This window comes from Pocillopora verrucosa, chromosome 2, assembly GCF_036669915.1.
Source record: "Pocillopora verrucosa isolate sample1 chromosome 2, ASM3666991v2, whole genome shotgun sequence".
Lineage (NCBI taxonomy): Eukaryota > Metazoa > Cnidaria > Anthozoa > Scleractinia > Pocilloporidae > Pocillopora > Pocillopora verrucosa.
Window position 1 is genome coordinate 13864436 of NC_089313.1, and position 18464 is coordinate 13882899.

Genomic DNA, 18464 nt, shown 5'->3' on the forward strand with positions numbered 1-18464 from the left:
ACATCCAAACTGGGCATGAGTCAAGTCAAGCACAGGGAAACAATATCACGGTTTCCTAAAAGGGGAAAACGTGCAAGAGATACCAAGTGTGGCAGGACAGACTACTGGTGCCAAATACTTCCGGAAAAAAAACCCCTGACATACGGGAAAAACTGCGGAAACTTAATCCAAGTCGGATTAACCTGTGCCTTGGATTAATATGACTGATAAGTACCAGCGAAGTAGTTACGTAACTAGGTGGCTTGTCCAAATAAAGATAGGATCCGAAAAGAGTATCTGTCAAAGGAACAGTTTTACCCGTTCTTGTTTCAGTGGTTTGGCGTATTTGAGAAAAACAAATTTTCTTTCTGACTTAACAGTTTTTTCGCTGTATCATCTGCTCGGATTTTCACTTGAAACACAACCTTTGCCTGAATTTTTTCCTTTAAACATGACCTCATAAAATCAAAGTCCACCATAACAAACGAGCTCTTCAACTGCTAATCCCGACTATCTGAACTTTTGATTTATCAAGATAGGTCGGTCGCCGCATTCCAATGAGGTACACACAGTTTTGAAGACGAACACAATACTCTTATTTGCTACTAACTAATCAAAACTCGGGTAACTTTCACTAGTGAATTCCAAAAGAGCTTTGAAAAACAATCTTTTCAAAAACAAAGATGTAAGTGAGATAATAACCTACATTGGTATGCATGCTAATTTAATCTGCGTCGAGACGAAGGATTTGCGATATACTAAATACAATAATCTTTCATGTCAATCAGAAGCAAGGTATAAAATGTTACCATTTGTACAGAAGTTAACGCAAAGTGAAAACCTTAGGGCAAATAAAACAATTGTGTTGACTTATTTATGTACAGAAATATTATGAACTTATTGAAAAGTATCGTCGGTCTGTAAAAAGATAACAGTGACTATATAGCTGACCCCTTTACTCAGTCGCCTCGTAAAGGCCAAGTTTATCACATAAGGAAAATACTGGCAACGTGAATATACATGTTCCATCGATCTATTCATGAAATGTTTAGTGCATCGTTTCTAAGCTTTAAATAAGAAATGAAACTATCGCTTGATCTCTTAGAGGCAAAAACATCACGAAACACATCTCGAAAGACTCGCATAGGCTAAAAGAGAAGACAGTCCGAAGGCTGGACAAAATCGCTCGCGTCGATTAAAATTGGTACAAAAGGAGTGGAATATCATAATCGAGACAAATAAAAATTTAAGTGAATAGGGCTCGAAATTGCGATCAAGCAGCTTAATTATGTCGACAAATTGAACGGTATGCAAACAATCAAAAACCATCACACACCTTTGGCTAGGACGCTGGCTTAGTTGCCAAATATTCAGAGCACTTGTTCAAATCAGCACGGGGTCGAAAACGGTACGAACTGCCGAGCACAACACGATCGTCGACATACGCGTTTTACTATGACCTCGCGGTCGGCAAAAGCTCCAAAACTCAAAGAAATACAACTTAATCATTTCTGAACTTGACGTATTGTAAACCCAAAAGGATCATACAAAGACGGGATTAGTGTCAGGAAAAAAGAATAACACTCTCTGGGATGTCATCCTGTTATTACAATATCAAAAATGGCAAGCAGAGCCGACCATGCTCGTATGAACAGCATATGTGCTTTATGGTAAAAATATCAACTTGTAACGACTTCGGTATTTTAGATCTGACGGTCCAGAGGGGAGCCTCTTGTTGTTTTTTTTTTTTAATTCGTTCGGACTCTAAACAATTTTAAAAGACGTGAAAGTTAGAAATTGTGGTAACTTCTCTTCCATGCAGCGCTAGCGTTACGTGATTGACAAGTGCTCTTTTGATGGGAGGTAAGAGTGCCTTAATGGATATTTTTTGGCAGAATGATCATTATAAGTCAAATCTATCAGGGTTATTTTCTCTCACTGTCCTTGGCTTGCTTTATAAATTAAAACCCTTAATTTTAGAGTTTTTTACTTCGTGTGTCTCAATAAATAGACTGGGAGCGTACATGGATTTCAAGGTTTGCTATTTATGTCCAGTAAAATGTTTGCATAAAAAGAGAACAGAGAAAGGAGGGGGGGGGGGGGGGGGAGAAAGAGATGTGTAAAGGAGGGTGGTAAGAGAGGTGTAGAGAGGAGGAGTAACAAGAAACGAAGGGGGAAAGGTGTGGGAAGTTGAGAGAGATACTGGAATGTTTTAAGGTGAAATCGTTGGTTGGGCCGGTGTGTATGGAAAAGGAAAAGAGTCACTTTGCTGTTTTGTTAACTATCTCCTCGCCTTACAAACGCTTTGCTTTTAATCTTACCTGACTCAATCCCAGTCTATAGCTTCTTTTGTCCAGTTCAAGGTGATCCAGCAGTGTTTCTACGGCCTAAAGACAAAGAAAATCAGATAAAGCGAGCTCTGTCGGTCATGCTGAAACACCGACGTTTGTAGTAGGCACTGTCAATCACACAATAACAAGCAGCAATTAAATAGCGCACCGCGTGAACAAACGACTTAAAACTGAAGGGGGGAAACCGAAATTATTGTGTTATTTTTAGGCCACCGAATACCCCTCTCCTCTTTTGCGTTTTCACAACATATGTCTTGCTGTCAGAAACACTCAAGGTAGAAGTTATTTTACTCAAGTAACATAGATTCATTCTTTTTTTTAAGGGGCCATTTTGCCATGCTTCCACGGTCATGAACAAATGCATTTAATAAGTAACAATAGCCACAGTCATCGTCTAAAAAATGAACACTCATAACAAAAGATACTTGGTTTCAATATTTGAATAAATAACTTAGAGTAAATGAGCGTAAAATTATGTTGCCTATCGAAAACTTTAATGAACTTCGAGTTCTAGTTCTCCCCCAAGGGAAAACAACTTCGTATGAGTAGGAGAGACTATGCCTCGACTACGGAACAAAGCAAAAGTTCACCTACCTTTTTTTCATCCAAAACGGGGCCTGTGTTTCTATGCGGACTCGCAGCGAGGATGTCAAAACGGCGCCTAAACTCTCCAAATGGCATATGCTCTGGAAAACCTGAGGAGGAAAAAGACTTTGAGTCACATAGGAATGAAATGTCACCAAGTATCAAGTTGTGAATCCGCATACAACATCAACTGCGGCGAGCCGCAATTAGTCACCGGCTTCCAACAACTTTTAGAAGAGCAAGTGTTACAGTTGCTGAATATGTACCGTATTCGAACTTCAAAAACGTTGGATTTGAAAACAACGGCTTCCTTAAAGACAACATCAGTTTTGGAGGGCATGGTGAATTGAAAACTGCACAGAAACTGAGTCGTGTCGTGTTGGAGAGAAGGAATACAATATCTCTAAAACACAACGGTTGGGCATCCTGCCGGCTTTTGCAAATGTGCCCTGCTACTGCATGTCTGCGGGTTTTTCGTCATAGTCGAATGGCTATGAATACTCAATTAGGATGCAACAAGCTTGAAATGATTGAAAATAGTCAAAACAACTTCGAAATCCATTCGCTTTCCGCCAATATTTGTCTCCGCCGGCTTCAAAGAACCATGACTTAGCTACTGATTGCTCAAATCCTGACTGCGCTCCACACAGTACAGCTTTCAACACAACTTCATGAAAAGACCTTACATATTACACTACCTCCATATAGAAAGAAGGGACTGCAAATGAACAAACAAGGCATCGGTTTTCTTTTCTTCATTTCTTCTGGTTAGGTTTCGCTTTGACAAGCTAACCCTCTAAAAATTCTTAGCCCAAAGGAAGACTTCATTTTCGTTTGTTTGATCATCGAAATTTGCATTTCAAAATGGCCTTTAATTATATTTTGTTGTGTGCATTGTTGGAGACCGTGTTCCGTTTTTCGGTAACACAAGAAAATTTCGAAATTAAGTCTCAAGAGTGTTAATAAAGGATTACGAAACCTCTTTAAAATCACGCAGCGGAGTTGGATCGACTTTCACTACCAATCTTAACATCTAAACTCTCCCTACTGCATTGCAGACACCTACCGTCATGTTTGTTCTGTGAATTTAGTGCTATATCAACATAATATTACCTCTTTACACCTCCAACTTTATTACGACACCGCCACGTTTAAAAAGGTGAATTAATACATATTAAGAAATCATATAATGGTCACTATAAGAACAAATTAAAAGTGTTGGGGAAATAATTCATTTTTTTTGGTACAGTTCAACAGTAGAGGTACTTACGAAGATTTAGAAAAGCCTTGAAGCGACTTGCATCACAATGGCAACTTCCTGTGATGAATTAACGATTGTTTTTTCTCGCTGCGTAGATTTTATACAAAGTATTGAGCCAAATTCCTCACCAATTTAGCGGTCGTTGAGATAGAACAAGCGAACTGACCGGGTATTGAATCCGTTTAACGCTGACAAACGACCCTGCCTCTTCAATGTGGCCTGACATGCCTTCCCTTCCTCTCTACGTGAAGGGTTTATCCGCTCGATAAGTGCGTGCTTGAGTGGTTAAGGCGTAGGCGACTATTTCGAGAACGATGTACATGTGAACGGAAATGGTTTTGCCAACTGCTGCTCTAATAGTAAAATTACTTAAATAAACCTACGCTTACCAATAACGAAGTTAAGGTAAAGATGTGTACACATTTGAACTAGCTGAAAAGTCATTAACAAACTGCGGAACCTTGAAAAGGTAAACGTTTTTTTGTTTTGTTTTGTTACTTTTTCTTTTGTAATAAAACTACTTACAAGTACTTTAAGAACGAAGAACTCATTTCCCTAATGAGAAAAAACATCGGCTACTAAAAACTTTTTTCGAAAAATCGCTCTTACAAAGATTTCGTCCTGAACAAGAAACTGAATGACCAAATGATCAACTGCTAGACCGGAAAACTTCTGTACAACGCGTTTAGAGCCCTTTTAGATTGCCTGTCGTTAACCAAAACCAAAGTAACCACAACAGTCAATCAGAGGAAAAGGAAATACCACATGAGGCCAATAAGAACGCAAAGTAGAGACAAGCATATCGCCTGAAGCGCAAGAAAACGCTAGAAAACACGAGTGACCACGTCGGCATTGGTTTCACAGTAGTTTTGCATTCGATGGGTTGAGAGATTGGGCGAGTTTCCTCTACCAATTGGTTACGAGAATTTGATGTTCGATTAAAGTAATATCTTGTACCTGATGAGCATGAGTATTCTCATTACCTGTTTGCTGAATAATGTATGGTGTAATAAGGAGAGGTTACATGTTAATCACTTCTAGGAGTTAAAGGGTTAATAGAATTTTGCTTAATTGTCGCGCATCTCAAGCCTACAACGTAAATTACTTAAAACAGACTAACCGAGGCGGCGAGAACAGGGACCTTTCGAAACAGGTTTATAATCTGATGCCACAATCCACCCACCTTGTCTGTGTATCCTGACAGCATCTAACATTTCCGCAGACCTGAGCTGGTTTCTGACAAGCGGTACGTGCAATGAGGAAACTTCTTTGGCACTATTACTCACGGCCTCTCCATCAACACTGTCAGTCTGGACTGCGATTTCCACTGGAAGGATGCAACGCACAAAATTGACTTTGGTCTTTCGTATGGCGTCCAGAATGGTGTCCTGAGAAGAAATAATAGAATTTTACAGAAAGTTCAATTTTCAATCGTTAGCCCAAACCAATCCACGACAGAATTCATGATGCTTCAGCGCTTCGTTCATAATTGGCCCAGAGTTGTCTCCCCACCTTCTCAACCAATATGCAAAAGCAAAGGCAACGGCAAAACTATATCAAATTGCAACTTGGGCTCTCACGTTTTCTGTGCTTGAAGCCGGTTGAGGGTGTTCATTCTGAGCTCTGATTGGCTTTTTATGGTATTTCCATTTTTCTGATTGATTTTTGTCTTAAAAGCCAATTGAAAGACACTCCATTACCAAACCTGCGGTTCTAACAGGTAACAAGTAGCTGGCGATCAGGCCTTCATTACTAGCGCTTCGGGATGAGGGTTTCATCGCTCGCGGGAAAATTTGAGGTCTTGAGCAACGCGAGTCGGGTAGAGGTCTGTAAAGGGTCTGGAACCGATAGTGAGGTGCCAGACCCCCAGCCAACCTCTCCCCGACTCGTCTTAAATCTTCCCGCGGGCGGATAAACGCGCGTCCTGCAACGCTGATAATGGGGGCTTGAAACAGTTGACAGAACTTGGCTAAAATGAATATCAAAGGAATTATGAATTAAACTTTGAGATGGCCTTATTTCGAGCCTTGAGATAACACTCCTTCATTCCTTCTTGGCTAAGAATTCGCTGTGCTGTACTTCGACAAAAGCACTCACCACTTGGTATATGAGCTGTAAACAATGAGAGTTCTTTTTAATTGCTGTTGGTGTGTTCAGAGTTTTCTTCAGGCTCCGGGATCGAGTCACTCCCTCTGCAGCCGAACGGTGTCGCGAAAACATCTCATTCAAGTAAGTTCTACAAGTCAAACAACACAGTTGAAAATCAGCTTTCCGAGTGAAAGTATTGTGCTGGTGCTTGCACCTACAGCAAGCACGAGCTGGTATGTCATAAAACCTTCTAAAATTGCCGAAAAATAGTTAACTTCTCGAATTAAGAAAGAAAGAATAATGTCCAAATAGCACGAATTAGCATTTATTACGAGTTAATAGACTAAAAATTATCGCAGAGATGAAGTTTGTTTTGATCACTTTTTCAGACGTTTGCTACGCTGGCAGGGCTATCCCGGTCATATGGATCGTGGTAGTAACAGCAACGTGCAAATTTCCTGTACCTTTGTAAAACATTAAGTTCTCTTTTCCACCAGCTATTTTGGAGAAGTGAATAAAGGGGGTAAGTTTCTAAAGAAACTGTGGTGCTGCGTCGGTGGGAGAGTAAAACAGGGTAATTTAGTATTATCAACTGAGTTGATAACGTAAATTGGCCTTTCAGGACTTTCAAGCTTGCATATAAACGGAGATTCTGAGAACCAGACGAAGTACTTACTTTGAGGATTCAGCCAGGATGGATGGGCCTGCTTGACGGCAGCATGTTCCCTGGCGACTTTCAGCCAGCCCTGAGCATTGTAGAGTACAGGTAAGTTACCCTGGCAGTGGTTAATGTAGAATGTGTCCTTGAGCGACCCCTGTTTGACCCACGTGTCTTCTAAAGGAAACAAGAACCAGCTGTTAGAGCCCAGGCAATTCTTTTAGAACTGATGAACGGTTGGAGGAAAAATAAACTTACTATCATTGCAGTGATGTACATAGAGCCGCGCCAAGAAACTGCTGTCATTTGCTCCCGGGAAGATTGATTCTTCGTCTAAGATCCATAAAAACCCTTCTGTTCACTTTTTAGGTCCAAGGTAGAACCTCGAGTCTTAAGAAAACACAAGCAAAGGAGAGCCTCAAAAAAATTTTACGAAGAATGCGTGATGTTCATTAAGTGATATTTTAAGTAAAAGCAGATATCAGAATCACACAAGAGACATAGAGAGCGTAACATTCTTTCCCCAGTGAGACTTGAAAATCAGACATACCACAAATGTACCTACTGTGAAAGATCTTCCGACATAATACAGAAATTCTTGAGCGACTTTGCATGCGAATGAGTTTGAAGTGAATTTGCAGCCGTTCGTGTGCATGTCACAAAACGCTTGCGTGAAATCCTAAACAACGGGAGCAAAGAAAACTACGCGAGGCCACAATGCAACATTGACCACTTAAGCGTCGGCCGGCATGGTTGGACGTGAAAAAGGAAGCGGCAATAGCGTCCGAACTCCCAGTATCACACTTTTTTCAAGCGCTACGGGACGCTAAAAAGAAACTTCTGAGGTTCGATGGCTCCTTTGTATTAACAACAACGAGAAAAGAAAAGAACTGAAATGCTAAATTACATATAGGGCAACTGAAATATGATGTGCATTATGTACATACCACTCCTTGAGCAGCTCTATCAAAGACGGACACCACAGGATCAGGAGAGCTTGCCACACTTTCATAACTACAATCTATGTTTTCCTGTAAAGTCAAATTTGATTGGTAAAATCTGTGTGAATCTATGGTAAACATCTATGTGAATACAAATGGTTTTTTTTTTTAGACGGAAGACTGTACAGTACATATCCTACATGACTGTGATTACTAGTATTTTTATTTTGGTTTTGAGACGCCTTATCAAGCATTCTGTTATGTAAAATAAATAAGTACCTGTGAGTATCGTTCCATCTGAGTACTGAACACTGTGTCGTGGAAGAACTTTTGAAGCCTCTCATACTCGTAGTTATGGCACAAGTCATCAAACAGTGCACCATCGGTCTTGCCGACTGATGCCGGGTTCTGGAAACCTGGCGGTCCAGCACGTGCATTGATGTCACAGTTCGAACGTTACATTGAAGAGATCTGACAGAGAAAGATGATTAAAGAGTCGTTCTAGTCTGTTCGTCGTTTTGATCCCGCATTGGATGAAACACAGCGGTCAAACATCTGCGCATGTGCGGACGTTGTATTGAGTAAGAGACGTGCTTTCAGGGTTTCACAACCAAGTTGTCTCACACGAGTTACAAAAAACCACACAACTAAGTAAGCGCGTAACTTTTTTTTTTTATAACAGAAAAGTAAATAAACAGGATGCGCTTACTTGAATTAGCTTGGTGTTCGACAAGACTCGAATTTTACCTCTCCCTAGTTTTGGTTTCTTTAACAGATTCCATTAACGTCTCAACTTTCTTTTGCTTACTTTGCGAGACAGCAGTTGTTTTGTACGTTTTGCGTTTTCCTTTGAAATTTTGCGCGGGGAAAATTGTCGTGCGGCAGGCCAGAATTGATCCCCTCGCGCATGCCTGACATTTGGACTGCTGTGTTTCATTTGGTAAGGTATCCACTCTTTCCGCTGATCAACCCTCGCATAAACCTGAACTGCAAAACCCCACACTTCAAGAGTCTGCCTTCACTCTCGTCTCAATACATCAGTGTTAGATCTGTTTTGCATTCAGGGATTATTTGCAACAGATACACTTTACTCGTTTATCTTTCCTTTACCTGTTGATGAATCTAATCAAGGCAGCAAACGCTTCCTGGTAGAGTCCCATGGCAAACCCTTCCAACGCCTCGATGTACTGAACCGCTGTAGATCTAGCTTGCCTCTCAGGAGTATTATCAGCAGAGCTGGACGGAGTCAGATCATTTCTGGACTGGCTTTGGCGCCGCATTCTTACGGTGAACTGATTGACAATTGGAGGTGCGAAGATGATCTCAGTGATGTCCTCCTTGGTGGTACCCAGGACACTCGCAGCTCTTTGTACTGCTGCTGGGTTGGCGAAGTGGGGTTTGTTATCTGCACCTGCAGAGATGTAATCAGAGCGTTTTAGTAAAAATCTTGGAAAGCCATAAGGAAGTCAGTAACCACGAATATGTATTTGTTTGTACAAGCAAACTACCATTGAATACAGATTGGTTGATAAACGGATCGACTCACTACCTGACAGACTGTTGGACAAACTGAAAGATCAGACAAACTGAAAGACTGACTGACTGACTGACTGACTGTCGGACAAACAGAGAGACTGACAGACAAACTGACTGACTAACTAACATACTGACTGACTGGCTGCCTACCTGAGTAACTGACCAACTGATCTACACACACAAACTGCTGCCTACCCAAATTCATATAGCTTTAACCTCTAACAAGTGCACAAAACATTCTGAGGTGAAACACAGCTGACATAAATAATTATGTTTTACAATGAGCAACATTTCCAATGGATCCGTAGGCTCCAGACGTAATTGAATGATGCACTTACCAACTGCAACCCCTGCGCATCCCAGGTGACAGATTGCAGCCAAGATAGCCCAAATGCCTTTTGCTTCTTCCTCAGAGATACCCAGCATCTGCAGAGCAAACTCAATCTCTGTCCACTTATCAGAGAGCATCTGATCATCTGATGACTGTGGAAAAAGACGCCTTCAATAAGTACAAGACTTTTAAAAACATCTGCTTCACCAGATAAGAGTCACTATCATGTTATGACTGCTACAAAACATCGGGCAATGAGCACAGGTGGATTGTCGATGATTCATTCTTAAACCGACAATTACGACACAGTCAACGTTTATCTCATGTTGTGGTCACTTCCAACGCTAATCATGACATAACAACAGCTGGTCTTTGTCAGGCGATGAGGTCAAGTGCTTCACCTTACAAATACAACATGCTCTACTGTGATACATTTGTTTTCAAAAGGTCTATTTATTGATTAAGATCAGACCATTTCGACAGCCATCTCTCAAACAAGAGGCTCTGCATATATAAAAGCATTGAAAGTAATAAAAGTAACTCATGTCTCACTCTACCTTGGGATCAAATGTTTGCATAAACTCATTCGTTTCACTCATTTTTGCTTCCAGTTGTAGTTCCTTTCTGTTAAAAGCAATCACATGATTTTTTAATACTGTGAAAATGATTGGAAATTGGGGAAAATACTTGGCTATCAACATGAATTTCCCAGCTCAAAATTCTGTTTAATCTCTCAAATGGCTCAGCTATGGCTCTAGGTACCCACCTATCAAGTACAAATTTTCCTCTGAACACATTTCCTACCATGCCCCTGATACACGTGGCTAAAGCTGTGCTATTAAAGGGTATTGATACAACTTGTGTATGTATAAAGTATTTCATGATTCAATATTACCCTTGTTTTTTTCCATCTTTTTGAGTAAAGTTATGTGTAAAAATGAGTTAGAAACAAAGAACCTTTCTCTGTCACTCGAAATATGCTTAGCATCAGTTACATGCTGTTTACCTCAGTTTTGGATCACATCCTGACACCAAATAGTGAAAGATATTTTTAAAAGTACTCTCCTCCTCTGACTGCCTGACAACTTTGGACTTCTCTAAGAGAAATGCCTGGAACAACCAATAGTGACAAAGTTTGGTAAGGGACATTCCTAAGATTGCTCCACACTCATACAACATATAGAAGAGAGAACTACACATTAACCCTTTACACCCTAACATCAGTATGAATATTCTCTACACTGTTTTTTCTACATTTCCTGGGGGTGCTGACAAGGAGAACCTGTTTGCCAATCAAAAGGTTCTTTCCTTGGTGATCATTTCCTTCATTTTCATGATCTTAGTGTGAGATTCAGGGGTAATATTGTTAAAAGAAATTAGATGCTAGTCACTCTTAGGGTTTAAAGGGTTAACTGGTGTACATAAAAATGAACATTCAGCTATTTATATATTACAATATATTACAATTTGCAGTTGATCTTAGGAGGAGCCAGATTTTCGCAGATCCATCATTCAAAGTGGTAGCCAATTCAAAAAAAGTTGGTCGCCATTTTCAAAGACAAACAAAATATTTCTTTACGCTGTCAGCGTTCTAGATAGACCCTCCAAAATTAAGTTAGGGAAAAGATCTTTAACGTGCTACAAAGTGGACACTAGGATGGATGATATACAACGTTCAGGCTCATCTAAATCCAAGATGGCGTCTAGTTATCGATCGAGATGCATGTGCTACGTTTTGGAAACAAACTTAACGAGGAAGTTTGCCGCGGATTTATCTTTGCAAATCTTTTTAATTCACTATATCTCTTGGTAAGGTTATGATGAAACGTTCTAGTCGCCAATTTGGCGACTAACTTTCAGGATTTGGTCGCCAAAGTGAAAAATTTAGTCGCATTGGCGCCTGTATTAGGCGCAATTTCAGGTACCATTTCATCACGGAACACTAGGCAATATCTACATTGTATGTCCAATCAGGATTACATTAATTAAATAATATGTTTAATATAGTAAAGTATAATACAAAAATTGGACCACACTAACTTCTGTTGTTTAAGAGGTTAAGCATTTCTACATCATTGGTAAGTTTTTTTTCCTCACTTTAAGAGTTCATTGCTACTTTACATAATTATGAATTTATATGCACATGTACAAAAAAAACTGGAAATATATGTTGGATAAAAGATATAGGAAAATCACAACATTCACACTGAGGCAAATATCTGCTTGCAGAGACCTTCCAACAGAGGTATGGTTTCCATAAAAAAAATTAAAAGATAAACACTGCAAGGTAAAGTTCCATCCTTATAAAAAATTCCATTTCTTAAACCTCACATTAGTTAGAAACAGACATTTTTTCGGGTGCCAGGGTCGAAACATATAAACACTGACCTAATCTAACATGACCTCTTAAACCCTTTCACTTACAACAGGACCACTAAGTAATTTCTTCTTATGAAAGCACAACATTATCAAACAGAAAGGTGATGAGAGGAGAGAAAATTATAAACTGAAAGACCTAGTTTGATTTAACACTAAATCCTCAAACCTTCAATAACACAAAATGTGTGACAAAGACTAAGAGGAATTGATTTGAGGATCTTGGGAGTTGGGTGGATGGGTAGGAAGAGAGAGAACTTAATTTCACCTGTAAGTGCAGAGTGAGGAGAACTGGCAGCAGCTGCCAAATAATGCATGATGTGTCTGGCATTGACAGTCTTCCCTGAGCCGCTGTGTCCCATTAGTACAATTGACTGATCCATCCTTGTTGCCAACATGTTTCTATAAGCTGACTGTGCAGCAGCAAAGATGTGTGGTTGGCATGTCTTCCTGTTTACAGCCACGGAACATCTGAATCACCTGTTTGAAATTCCACAAACAGTTTTTTAGCAAGCGTTCTTAAAGACTGCATGTTCAGCAACTCAAGTTAGGTTTTTCTTATCATTTTGTTCTCTTTGCTGTAGTTGCCATAGCTACATGTATGAAAATATACCAGATAAAATAGGGAATTAAATAATCTGGGAGGTTACTTTATATTAACCATACAAGACTGATAGCCATGGAAAAAAAATTATCATTTTCAAACATTTTACATCTGTGGGGAAGTTTTCAAACTGAACAACTCCCTTTTATTTTCATCCAAAATTTCTGGCATTGCTTTTCAAGGTTGCTCTTTGGTTTCTTCAACCAGTAGGTGATTCACAACAGCTTCTTGTGTACAAAGTATTGACACCAGCATTTTGAACTTCCAAGGTTACTTTTTAAAACCCTTAACTCCCATTACACCAGGAGAATTTCTCCTTGAAACATCTATACAATATCAACCAGATAAGTGATGAGAATAGAGAAAAATATCAAATTAGGGGATAATTAGATGATCCAATACTAAATTCTCTGAACTAGCATTATAAGAATTGTATGGTTGACAGTAAGGAGAATTACAAATTAATCTGGTAATAAAAGGGTTAAGGGCTCTAGGGTATTTATAAAGCTTTTGAGTACCTTGTCAGTATAAATGGCCAACTCCTGCTGGGGGTAACAACTATCAAGTTGGGTCCAGCGTAGGTGTGAATAAGGTTACTACCAAACCGTTGCCGTAAAGTGTGTAGGCAGCTTGATTCATTTAAGTAACGCAGGGAAGCAAGATCTTCTGCTCTGTCGTACTGAGGAGGATTTGCCTAAAGTGAATAAATAAATATAAATATTCTACTATGCAGTAGACTTTCTTCCAACATACATGTACATTATGTTTGCCATTATGTTTACATTAGGCCAAAAAGACGGTTATTATAACTGCTACCTATCCTACATTCTTCTAGCTATAACCACTTGGAGCAAGTGTCTGCCTTAACACTTAAACTCCTATGAATGACCAAGACAGAATTTCTCTTTAATTAAAAATATCTATACAATATCCACTAGATAAGTGATGAGAATAAAGAAAAAGACCAATCTGGGGATAATTGGTTGATCCAATACTAAATTATCTGAACTAACATAATAAGAATTGTTTGGTTGACAGTAAGGAGAATTACACATTTGATCTAGTAGTTTAAGGGTTAAAGATGGGATGCTAATCCAGGTTACCCCCCAACAGTAAGCCTGTAGCCATCAAGACTCCCTGGCCCAGTTGTTCAAAAGGGAGGATAAAACTATCAAGTGGGTAAATCACTACCCAACCAAGAGGTGTTAACAAAATGTACTTCACTATTCATGGAATAGAGGGCTGTTAATTAGGTTGTCCACCCTTAATATAACCCAGGCCTGAATAAAGCAAGAAATTATAGGTGCAAAGCATCTAGCCCGAGAACACGACACAATAATTCAGCTGGGGCACAACACAACTATGTGACTATGTCTCCCATGTCTCCAGTAGCAATGAGCCTGATAAAAAAGCTGAGGTCACCCCCGAAAAAAAAAAAGCAAATGAAAACTGTAAAAAATAACTAAACAAACCTTTTCAACACTATCCTCTTCAATAGAAATAATTTCACCACCATGATCCAACTTCACTTTACACATAGGGGTTTCATCTTCTTGCCTCTGCTCTTTAATCTTCTGTACTCTTCCACCCAGAAAACCCTGCCTTGTGAACAACCCACACTTTCTCAGCATCTAACCAAGCTTTCTGTGAGTTCACCTCCTCCTCTGATTTGGGCTGGGAAGTAAAAAGAGATTAAAGTGGAGACATTAGAGAATTTTTTCGACTTAGAATCTACCAGTAGCCATAACATACACTAATATTTCAATCCATTACATACATCAAATAACTCATCCAGGAAAACATATAAACATAACTTCCAAATTGAAACAAAACACCAAGATAAGAATCACTTTAAAAACTTCCTCACTTTCTCAAGGTTATTACCCCATCTTTCTATTAGAAAAGGTATAAATAATGTGGTTCTACTACACATACATGTCTGTTGATAATGAAAAAAAAAACCTCTCAAATCCTAAATCATGTTCCAATCACATTAAGAAGCGATTACATTCAAGCAAACCTTAAATTTAAGGGAGGTTCCATCACAAGATACTTATAGTTCTGCATCTCAATTTCAGCATAGTAAACACCAAATCATTTAGAATCTATGAATATTTATAGCCTTTCCACCTCCTGCTTCACCATTATGCAAACAGAAGCTGTCACAAGCAAAGCTATTGGATGTAATCTTCCTAATACAAATCCATGATAAGATACTTAAGTAAAAGAATGTAAGAATTAATGCAATTAACAGTAATTGAGAGGGTTTATTGTATATCCTTAATACCCTTATTCTGATTTCTTGAAATATTTTCAACAAAAAGTTGTGTCATAGCAAACATCACTCCCGAATTACCTAAATTATCATAATTAACACTTAGCATGTATCAAATCAAACAGTGGGTTTTCCATTTTAATCCACTCAGCCTTAAGGGATGCACACAAGAAAAAAGCAATTAATTCCTTAACTTGATCAAACTCACTTTCTTTCAAACAATAGACACCTTGTAAATTACTATATCTTAAGAATGTTGACAAAAACAACATCCCGTTCTCACACACTCACCACCGAGAGAGAGCAATTTGAGAGCAGCAGCAAAAAAATTTGAACAAAATTTCCTCTGGATTAGTTGGTTAAATTAATTTTTAAGATAGCAAAGTAAAATTCGAAAACCCAAATTGGCCCAAAAGAATATTCATGCTGTGACATTCCTAGCAGAACTCCTGTAAACAGAGACTTAATATATTCTTGGCGATCTGAATCTTGTACTGGGCAATATCCATGTTTTGACAAGGCCGTGTTTATCCATGTCAAAGTGGTATGTTTTTTAAAACAGGGAACAAAGCTCACGGACTTAATTTCACGTGATTCTTTGTCAAATGAAGGAAGTCCTATACATTTTACACTATGCAGTAATTAACTCTAATAAAATTTTAACAAGGAAACCTATTCTAATGCAAATTTGAACCACTGATGCATTGCAAAACAGTGAAAATCAAACAAGATCAGCGGCGAATACCTCAAACTAAACAGAGCTTTACTAATACTATTTCAGGATGTGGTATTGGAATATCGACCGCTGGGATGTTTTGTCATAATAGTCAGAACATGCAAATTATCACATGGTTAAATTCCAAGCGATCAACGACCTTGGCATTCAGAAATACAGTTGACAGGAATATCAACAGAGCGTAGGCAACAAAGTACACAAATGAAGGCTATAACATATTTACCTCAGAACTCCATTAGTACATTCTATTATCAGCAATTTTACTTGAACTAAATTAAAGAAATGTACTCACCTTCTTTTTAATTCTTTTGCTTCCACTCCGAGCCAGAGTTCCGGCCTTGAGATTCGACTCGTCAAGTTGAACAGTCGATCCATCCAACCACTTCTCACGCTCAATTCTGAAAGTTCCGGTACTGGGATAACTTTAATAACGACCTCTTCTCCCGACATAACAATCATCTCGATAATCTTCTCTCTCGGTTCATTTTCAACGTTGATTCCATTGACTTCTACGAGTCGATCTCCTGGTAGCAAACCCGGTGTGCTATTTGGGCCAACGGGTTCCACAAAGTGAACAGTTTTTTTCCGCTTCCAGGGGCATTGGCTCTCCTCAGAGCAAACCCAAAATCACCGCTAGAGCGCCTTTTTAATTTTATCACCCTTGCAATACCAGAAATGGCTGGCTTCACTTCCGGTAGCTGCAAATCGACCCCCATTTCCCTCCAAAGTTTTATCAGTAGGAGACAGAATCGACGGCGAGGAAACGTTCAGATCTCTTGGTGGCAAAACAATTTTCGGATCGCTTGGAGGACCGGCGAAAGACTGCACAGAGCTTGTAGCAGTGATAGGTCGATCAACTTCCATGGATCGTTGAGAATTAGCCTTGTTTCGATCGTTTTCGGAACCAACATTGATCAGCTTGACTTCGAACTCAACCACCAGCGCGATCCGCTAAAATACGCGGAGGTTTAGGTGGAGCGCTATCGGTCAAAAACATGCTTATCGTTCATCGACGAAGCAGATATACCTTCATCAGAAGACTTCGCATTAATTGAAGAATTGCCATTAACTTCGGCTCTGTGGTTTCGTCCCTCCTCCTCGTTCGTTGTCTTTTCTCGATCTTGAGACTCGTAACTCTGCCGGTTCGGACTTGCAACTTGATTTCAATACTCGAGCTCTTCTTTCTCTCACTCGTGGTTTCGGGACAGGTTTCCCGACTTCCGAAACTTCTTGCTTTTCATCGTCTACATGTCTACGATTTGCTTGTGGAACCGCTTCGGAAAAAACTGCGTTAGATGAAACATTAGTAGAAGATCCGTACAAATATGGAGAAGGAATGGCCGAACCGCTAGTTGTACTACCAGTTGTATCGGTGCTACTCGAACGACCTTTCCTGCCATACAAATCAAGATGCTCAGTTCCAGGCGATGGATTTCTTTGGTCATAATCGTGCTCAACATCGTACCTTCGTTTATCCTGTTTTCTAAAACTAAATCGCCCTCGTCTCTCCTCCTCAGAGCCAGCAACTATGTTCCCAAGTTCGCCATGAGCTTTGCGATCAGTTTTGTTTTTGTTATCCTTCTCTTTTTTCTCCTTTCCTTTCGTTCTTCTTTCGTCTCGATAACTTTTTCCCTATCCTTGTCCTTCTTCTTGAAGGAAAACATGGCGATAGATTATTGCTAGCGAACCAACTTTAGTTTTGTCTTAGAGACAACTGGTAGACATGTACTTAACACGAATGGCCGCCAAATTTTTAATTCATAAATCCGGGGATTGCAAAATCTTATCACGTGATCAAAATGTTTTGGTCATTGCGTTACGTAATTTTGTCACGAACTAATGGAATGTAGCCAACCATTGCGGTGACTGCCAAAGGTAACTGCCAATATTTGTGAAAATGAGAAGGCCAAAAGAGTAAGACGCCATGCATATACATTAAGGTGATCACTAATCGGGTTATTTCTTTAAGATTGCGTGCGTTTTCATGAAAACGTGGTGTAAGTTTCGGTCACGCACAACCAACGGAGGTCTATGAAAAAAGACATGATCGAGAATGACACTCGTGATTAATGATGCATCGCAAGTATTTTAACAAGACTACAAAATGACGTATCGAACGTATTTAAATGTTCGATTCCTTAGCGGTGCTTTTTAAAAAGGGCTTATATAATCAAATTAACAAATAAATTGCGTGTTTCCCTGCGCCTGTTCAGTAATACATCACAGATGACGTAAAAAAAAACATCAGTGACACACTCGGCTGCGCCTTATGTGCCGCTTTTTTCTTACCACATTTTGAAGTGTTATTAGACAACATGGAATCTATTTGTTTTCTACAACAAAGAAGCGAAAAAAGTTTGTCAGTGGTGACGTAATCTATGCTTCTATCCTCCAATAGATAATAGGAAAGAACCAATCAAAAAATGCGTGCGAAATTCAAAAGTAAAATACACGATACACGATCACAAATTACTCACTGTGAGCAACCTTATATTTAATCAACGCTTTTTAACTGATCGATGATCAAAACTAATATAGCTGGAAAGTGGTTAAATGAAAAAGAACCTAAAATTAGCAGAAGATGAAATGCCGATGATCAGCAAAAAGGCAAGACTCTAAAGTTACGTGGTATTTGTTGTTCACAACTTTAACTCTACCAGGCCAGTTCAAAGATTGTCCGTCGCATCTCCATAGCATGATCATCGCCATTATTCCCTTGTAAAAACTAGCAATATTTTGAAAT

General features: G+C 39.3%; 1 protein-coding gene across 1 annotated transcript in view; it reads right to left on the minus strand.

Annotated features, from left to right (window-relative positions):
- LOC131789503 (unconventional myosin-XVIIIa-like) overlaps nt 1-17460 on the minus strand; it is a 37216-nt gene extending 19756 nt beyond the window's left edge. The window contains 28 exon segments of the mRNA XM_066162864.1: nt 2301-2366; nt 2925-3025; nt 5360-5564; nt 6274-6412; nt 6941-6965; nt 6968-7099; nt 7181-7270; nt 7273-7312; nt 7870-7953; nt 8143-8285; nt 8288-8334; nt 8974-9274; nt 9738-9882; nt 10288-10354; nt 10737-10881; nt 12375-12543; nt 12545-12586; nt 13229-13263; nt 13266-13404; nt 14183-14299; nt 14301-14384; nt 16014-16099; nt 16102-16305; nt 16308-16440; nt 16442-16672; nt 16717-16748; nt 16792-17262; nt 17265-17460. Of these exon segments, the coding sequence (XP_066018961.1) occupies nt 2301-2366; nt 2925-3025; nt 5360-5564; nt 6274-6412; nt 6941-6965; nt 6968-7099; nt 7181-7270; nt 7273-7312; nt 7870-7953; nt 8143-8285; nt 8288-8334; nt 8974-9274; nt 9738-9882; nt 10288-10354; nt 10737-10881; nt 12375-12543; nt 12545-12586; nt 13229-13263; nt 13266-13404; nt 14183-14299; nt 14301-14384; nt 16014-16099; nt 16102-16305; nt 16308-16440; nt 16442-16672; nt 16717-16748; nt 16792-17262; nt 17265-17385 (3594 nt within the window). The 5' untranslated portion in view covers nt 17386-17460.
- Nucleotides 17461-18464: the final 1004 nt, after the last annotated feature.